General features: G+C 47.7%; 1 protein-coding gene across 1 annotated transcript in view; it reads right to left on the bottom strand.

Moving 5' to 3' along the window:
• Positions 1-5713: 5713 nt before the first annotated feature.
• Positions 5714-7371, bottom strand: part of CRACR2A (calcium release activated channel regulator 2A) — a 133069-nt gene continuing 131411 nt past the window's right edge. The window contains 2 exon segments of the mRNA XM_023759955.1: positions 5714-5868; positions 5871-5920. Of these exon segments, the coding sequence (XP_023615723.1) occupies positions 5837-5868; positions 5871-5920 (82 nt within the window). The 3' untranslated portion in view covers positions 5714-5836.

Genomic DNA, 7371 nt, shown 5'->3' with positions numbered 1-7371 from the left:
CCACCATGGGCATAATAGGAGTTCTAGAAGGAAAAGAGAGGGAGAAAGGAACAAAAAAAAATATTTAACAAAGTAATGACCAAACACTCCCCAAATTTGATGAAACACATTAATATACACATCCAAGAAGCTCAACCAACTCCAAGTAGGATAAACTTAAAGAGATCCATAACTAGGCACATCAAAGCAGCAAAAAGCAATTCATCATATACAAAAGAACCTCAATTAGATTAACAGCTGATTTCCCATCAGAAACCATGGAGGCCAAAAACAATGGAATGGTATATTCAAAGTACTGACATACTGACTGAACAGGGAAGGAAGTGCAAGGGTGGGGGGAAGGAAGGTTGGCAAGTGGTAGGGGGAGTTATAAACCAAAAGTTCTATATCCTACAGTTACCATTCAGTCATTTCTAGATAAACAAAACTGAGAAAGTTTGTCTCTAGCAAACCTGCTCTATAATAAATATGACTGAAATAAAAGAACACTAGATAGCAACTTGAATCAATATATGAAGAAATAAGGGGCACTGGTAAAAGCAATTACATAATTAAATATAGAAAATGGTATAAATGTATTTTTTGCTTTAATTCCTTTTTTCCTGTTTAATTTAGAAGACAACTCCATAAAATAACTGTACATCTATGTTGATGGAAACAAAATGGATAAATATGCAATTTGTGACAATAACAACATAAGGAAGGGGAATAAAACTATACAAAAGCAGTTTTGTGTACCACTGAAATTAAGTATTAATCTAAACTAGTTTGTTATAAATGAGATATTAATAAAAACAGCAGGTAACCACCAAGAAAATAAGTTTAAAAAAATATAGTAAATGAAAAAAATGGGAATTAAAACAGCACACTAGAAAATAAGACAAAAGAAGGCAGTAATGGAGGGATAGAGGAAAAAAAGAGATCCTATATAATAAAGAGGTAATATACAAATTAACCCTTACACCCTCACAAGATGGCTGCCTACAACCAGGCTGGCAGGGGAGTTAGTGAGGAACGACCAAATGACTGAACAGCAGGCTGCATGGGGCGACCAGGCCGGTGGGGGCAGGGGAGGGGGTAGTTGGGGTGACCAGGCCAGCAGGGGGTGCAGTTAGGGGCTACCAGGCCAGCAGAGGGGGGCAGTTGGGGGTGACCGGGCCAGCAGTGGGGGACAGTAAGAGGTGACCAGGCTGGCAGGGAGGGCAGTTAGGGTGACCAGGCAGGAAGGCAGGTGAGCGATTAGGAGCCAGCTGTCCAGGATTGTGAGAGGGATGCTGGATTGGAGAGGGTGCTGGCTGGGCTGAGGGGACCCCCCCTGCATGAATTTTGTGCACCGGGCCTCTAGTTGAAATATAAAAAAGAAATAGCAAAATGGAAGGCATAAATCTTAATTTACTAATTACATTAAATGTAAACAGTTTAAACTTGCCAATTAAAAGGCAGAGATGGGAGGAATAGATTTAAAACACTATCCAACTATATGCTGTCTATAAGAGGATCATTTTAGACTCAAAGGCACAAATAGGTTGAAAGTTAAAAGATGGAAAAATACACCATGCAAACAGCAACTGACAGAGAACTGTTGTGACTATACTAATATCATAAATAATAGATTTTAGATACAAATTGCTATAAAGACAAAGAAGGATACTTTATAATGATAAAGGGCTATTTCATAAAGAAGAAATAAACAACTACAAACATACATGAACCTAGAAATAGAGCTCCAAAATACATGGAGAAAACTGAGGTCTTTAAGAGCAGTCTAGGAGAAGGCATCTCTGTCTTAAACATGGAGAAAACTGAGGTCTTTAAGAGCAGTCTAGGAGAAGGCATCTCTGTCTTAAATATTGATGCCCATGACCCATTATGGTGCTTAATAGTCTACCACTAAGAATTCATTCCTTGGGTTAAAGTTTTAGTCGCCCTTAGAGTTCTTTGTTAAAATGTAAATATAGCCCTGAAGCCACCATTTGTATTAACACCTTAGTAGAAATTTGTTTAAGATCTTTTGTGACAGAAACAAAGGGCTGATAGAGCACACAGGTGTGGCCTTTGTTTAAGATCTTTTGTGACAGAAACAAAGGGCTGATAGAGCACACAGGTGTGGCCTGGAGTAGGCCAGGGGAGAGTAGGAAGGAGGAGAGTCCAAGACTGGGTGGAGGTATTAAGAATAGAGAAAGAGCCCAGAGAGGCTCAGTGTTTGAGCACCGACCTATGAACCAGGAGGTCATGATTTGATTCCCAGTTAGGGCACATGCCCGGGTTGCTGAAGTAGCCGATCAATGACTCTCTCTCATCATTGATGTTTCTAGCTCTCTTTCCCTCTCCCTTCCTCTCTGAAATCAATAATATATATATATATATATATATATATATATATATATATATATCCACATTTAAAAGAATAGAGAAAGAGTACAGGATGGGAAGACGTGCAAGAAAGCTAGGGTATCACAGAGAAACAGAAAAAACCCCAAAGAGTCCGTGAAAGGAAAGTGAACGGGGCATTGGTTTGGTGCCAGAACTCATGGTTTGGCAATTCAAGGCTGAGGGCAGCAGCAGACCCCAGAAGAAGCACAAGGAAGCAGAATACAGCAACAAGTGAGGATCCAGGAATGGCAACAAGCACAGGTCATTCCCAGGTAAACACCAAGGAGCTGGCACCAAGTCTGAGCTGCTATCTGAGTCCTAGAGAACCACAGACAGGGAGGGAGAGTGGGCTATGGGGCTGAAATCAGACCACAGACACTGGTAGACTACAGACATTGACTGGAAAGCCAAAGGCCATGAGGCAAAGCCAGATACCAGCTCATCAGCCAGGTAACTGGACTGGGGAATGGGGATTTATCCAGTTTGGGAGTAAACACTTGGTGTTAGTTCATTCTTATCTGAAACTGAAGCAAGGAAAAGGGTCTGGGCAGCAGCTCAACAGTAATAGGCCCTATTTGTTAGCACCTCTTGTGCTGGGCACTGTGCTAAGTACTTCACATACATTGCTTTATTTACTAGTTTACATGTCCCTGAGAGGTTGATGTTGAAACCTCTAATCTACAGATTAACACGAAGCCTGGTGAAGTGACTTGCTCAAGATCATAACAGCAATGTAAATGGGATGGAGAAGCGGTTTTTCTGATAGCACTGCTGGCTCAGGGCCAGGCTGACCGTCCCTGGGTGACTTTGATCACCGTGGTGGTTTAAAAGGAATGGGAGAGTGCCCTAACTGGTTTGGCTCAGTGGATAGAGCATCGGCCTGCGGACTCAAGGGTCCCAGGTTCAATTCCAGTCAAGGGCATGTACCTTGGTTGCAGGCGAATCCCCAGTGGGGAGTGTGCAGGAGGCAGCTGATCGATGTTTCTAACTCTCTATCCCTCTCCCTTCCTCTCTGTAAAAAATCAATAAAATATATTTTTAAAAATTCCTCAAAAGGAATGGGAGAGAAGGGGAGGAGAGAAGGGGAGGCTGAGACGTGGGGACACAGAACTTCTCAGAGTCTCTCTGAAGTCCTCATGCTCCACACTTCTTTAAGTGAGATTGGAAAAGGGAGCAGCAGAGGCCTGAAGACACTTTCTGCCCTTCTGTCTCTTGGGACCTTTGAGGGTTCGTGGGGAATTACCCCCGACACTGGAAGGCCGGGCACTAGGGTCATCCCACCCTGCTCTAAGTCCTGAATCCACTTCTCCTAAATGGAAAAAATGCAGCCCGAGCCAGGGGTCAGGTGTTCAGGGACAGATGCATCTGTGGCTGAGGGGACCCCACGGAGAGCCTGCTTGCCCCATAAATCCCAATCGCCATCCTGTTTCCATCAGAAGCAGGACAGCTGCTTCCCTTTCTCCCTGGCGATCCCTACCTTCCACCTGTACTCCATACACATAAAACATACATTCACACAGCAACACACCAGACAAGAGGGCCACCGCGGGGTGACCGTCCCCCACGCATCCCACGAATGAGACCACCACCAGTGTCCTCTCCCAGGAAATGGAGTCTCCTGTGAGTCCCCCTCAAACTCTGAGTGGGGCCAGAGCAGCCTAAGTGGGAAAATGAGCAGGTCGTCAAAAGCATTCTGAGGGGGAAGAGCCTGGAGCATCAAATAGCCCACTGCTCACTTTACTGCTGAGACGGGGCCCAGGGAGGGAGCCGGCTTGCCCAAGGTCAAGGGGCACCTTCCAGTGCTCATTGCTGGTTTTTGTTCCACACCCTTCACGGGCTCCCTGGTGCCTATGAAGGCTGGATGACAGAGAAGAGAGGAGTCTGCAAAAAGAAGTGGGCATTTACCTGGAGACCCCTGGGGCTCTGACCCCTTTGGGGGTCTGTGGAGAGGATGTAGGGAGGAGCATTGGGAACTGCGGACTCTCCCTGGCCTGGCTGACTGTGTGCATTTGTCTTGAGTCATCTTCTCAGAGGCATGTGGGCACTTTCTGCCTCTCTCCCTTCACCACCTCCTCTCCTGCGGGCCTGGGTCCACAGCCCGAGAATGGTCATCGGCAGTGATCTTTATGGTCATTTCATCCAATTTCCCTCCAAGGGCAAGAGTGCCCTCGCCAGCTCCGCTGCCAGCCAGCCAGTGATGCTGGAGCTGCCAGGGCTGGGCGCTCATCAGCACCCAGGCCAGAGACCACCACAGGCCCAGACCTTCCCTTTATTCCAATGCCCTGAGCTGTTGCAGTCATGGTGCCCAGGCCACCAGCAGCTACACTCTCTTGACAAACACCAGCAAAATGTCACCATCACAGCCACACTTAAAACACACACACACACACACACACACACACACACACACACGGTCTTCTGGTAAATCTCAAATCAAATAAAATGAAGTCAGTAATGATGGACCTGATGTTGGGCCTCACTGCCTGCATGTCAAGCTACCCTGTCAATCATCACGTACAATTTCTCAGAGAGCTATTTTGAGAAACATTTAGAAAATGGCTTTACATAGCTATAGTTTATTTATACCCTCCAGAAATGGTCGCTCTGTTTAGCAGCAGATGGTTTTTTTCCCCTGGTTTTCTTTTCATCTCTGAAAGTGAAGCGGGAAGTAAGCCCACTCCCTAACCCCAGGGGCACATTTATCACCCCCAGCCCACCTGGGAGTCCTGGCTGTGGGTGGGGGGGGGCGGTGAGGAGAAAAGGCTGGGGTCCTTGTAAGGCACTGTTTCTGAGAACCCGTGGGGCAAATACCATGGGCCAGTGGCTGCTGAGAGAGGCTGGGCCCTGAAGCCCGGCGAGGAGCAGGACCCCTGGGGGTGGAGGATGTGGGGTGGGGAATAGGATGCGGGTGCCCAGGTTTGCTCCCCTGAACACCACACAGGCACCTTGAGGTCCATGAACCATATGCCAAGAGTGTCCCATTGGCATCCAGAGAACAGGAGCCAAAGCCAGACCAGCCACCCTGGCATTCATTGCCCAGGTGCTATATCTGTGGCCTGCAGGAAGCAGCAAGTCGGCCCTGCACAGTTACCATGGCAACTGCATTGCTGAGGCTCTTAAAGGCAAGGGGGTTGGGGGGAGAAAGGGGGTGGAGAAGGCACGTGGTGGCTTCTCTGGGAAAGCCCATCTGTTTCTTTCCCCAGGAAGCCAAGCTGGAGGTGGGGGGAGGGAGGGAAAGGATTGGGCATCTGGGATCTAGAGAAAGAAGGAAGAGGAAAGACTCTAAGGTGCTCCAAGAGCAGCTCTCCTGAGTGGAGGTGCTCCCCTTTCTTTGGGGAAGGCAAGTCCCTGTCAAGGACAGAGGTCTGGGCCGGCCTTGGCGGGAGCACCTGTGCCGGAGCCACGTGCAGCATTCAGGTGGGCCTGTGAGCCAGGCCCGGGGGAGAGGCGGAGGCGGTGCCTTTCAGCCACAGCAGGATTTTTTCTTGGCAGGCGGGCAACCTGGATGGTGTCCTCCCTCACTGTGTCTTCTTGCTCCTTGAGGATCCTGGGAGGAGGGAAGGAATAGCATCACTGTGGGTAGCTGCTAGGCCCTTGGGTTACAGACCCTCTGGGTAGTACTGAGGGACCGCAACCTCACCAGAGCATCAGAGAGAGTATTCCAAGTCTCCCCCTGTGGAGTGCAGGCACACGAGTATAATGTGTAAAGCCAGATTTCAGTCAATAGTGAGCCTTCCCACCTCCTCCAGGAAGCCTCCCCTGACCCTCCAGGTGGTGTAGTGCGAGGATAGCACTCTGACCCTTCTGTTCAAACCCCATCGCTCCCTCAGCACTGAAGGAGCTGCTGAGAGCAGAGACTACCGTTTGTCTCTTCATTTCTGCAGCCCATCACAGTACCCGGAACACACAGAGGCTCAGAAAATATATTTCTTAGTTATTAACTCTATGGAAGGGCTGTCCCATGTGGCCACAACTCCAGATTAAATGTGGGAAAGGAAGGATTAAAAACAGTGTTAAGTACAGTGGGGCCTTGACTTACGGGTGTCCCGACTAACGAATTTTTTGAGATACCAGCTGTCTCTCCGCCGATTTTTTGCATTGAGTTGATAGAGTAATTTGAGTTAACGAGCTCCTTAAGGAGCTTCTTAATGAGCTCGGTCTCGGAACGAATTAAACTCGTAAGTCAAGGCCCCACTGTATCTTATCCCTCTTCATACTGTCAAAGTGCTTTCACCTTCAGCACCTGTTTTGATTCTCACAACAACCTGGGAGTGGGCAGGGAAGGTATGATGGATGTGCCTACGTTAGGGGCAAAGCTCAGAGGCAGAGTGACTTGCTCTGAGAATCAGTGCAGAGAAAAGCCTAAAATTTTCCCCACGGTCTTCCATCACTCTACAACCTCGCCAGTGCATAGAACTTGTTCTGGGCTCTTTATTACTCATGTAAAAATGTTTTTAGATACCTCAGAATGAATGCTGAGCACAAATGAGTACTATTAGATGTTTGTTAGCTGGTGCACGGATGGAATGAAATAAATGCCTGAATAGATAAAGGAGTGAATGTTCAAGTATGGAAAATAGGGCCCTGTGTGTTGTGGCGTTTTTCTTAATTGTGATGTAGGCAGGAGGTTTATGGAAGTGTATTTCCATGGGACCAGCCCTTTGGAATGCCATCACCTTGGGTGCCTCTGGTCTCCCATCACAGCCCTTCTCTCCTGGGCTTCCCCTCCTCCTCCCCCTCCCTAGGAGTCCTTACCCCTCCTTTGATCCCAGCTGGCTGGCAACTAGTCCCTTGCTAAGACTTGTGGGACCTTAAGATATGACCTTTCCCATGGACCATTTGCATTTAAAAAGAGGACACAGACAACAGTGTGGTGATGGGAGTTGGGAGGGGGGAGGTAGAGGGGTGGCTAAAGGGGGCATGCAAATGGGGGACATCTATAATAGTGTTAGCAATAAAAATAAAGAATTCCTGGGGAAAGGCAGCCTTAAGAGAGAA

Source organism: Myotis lucifugus, unplaced genomic scaffold (genome assembly GCF_000147115.1).
Source record: "Myotis lucifugus unplaced genomic scaffold, Myoluc2.0 scaffold_167, whole genome shotgun sequence".
Taxonomy (NCBI): Eukaryota; Metazoa; Chordata; class Mammalia; order Chiroptera; family Vespertilionidae; genus Myotis; species Myotis lucifugus.
This window is presented reverse-complemented; position numbering and strand designations above follow the sequence as displayed.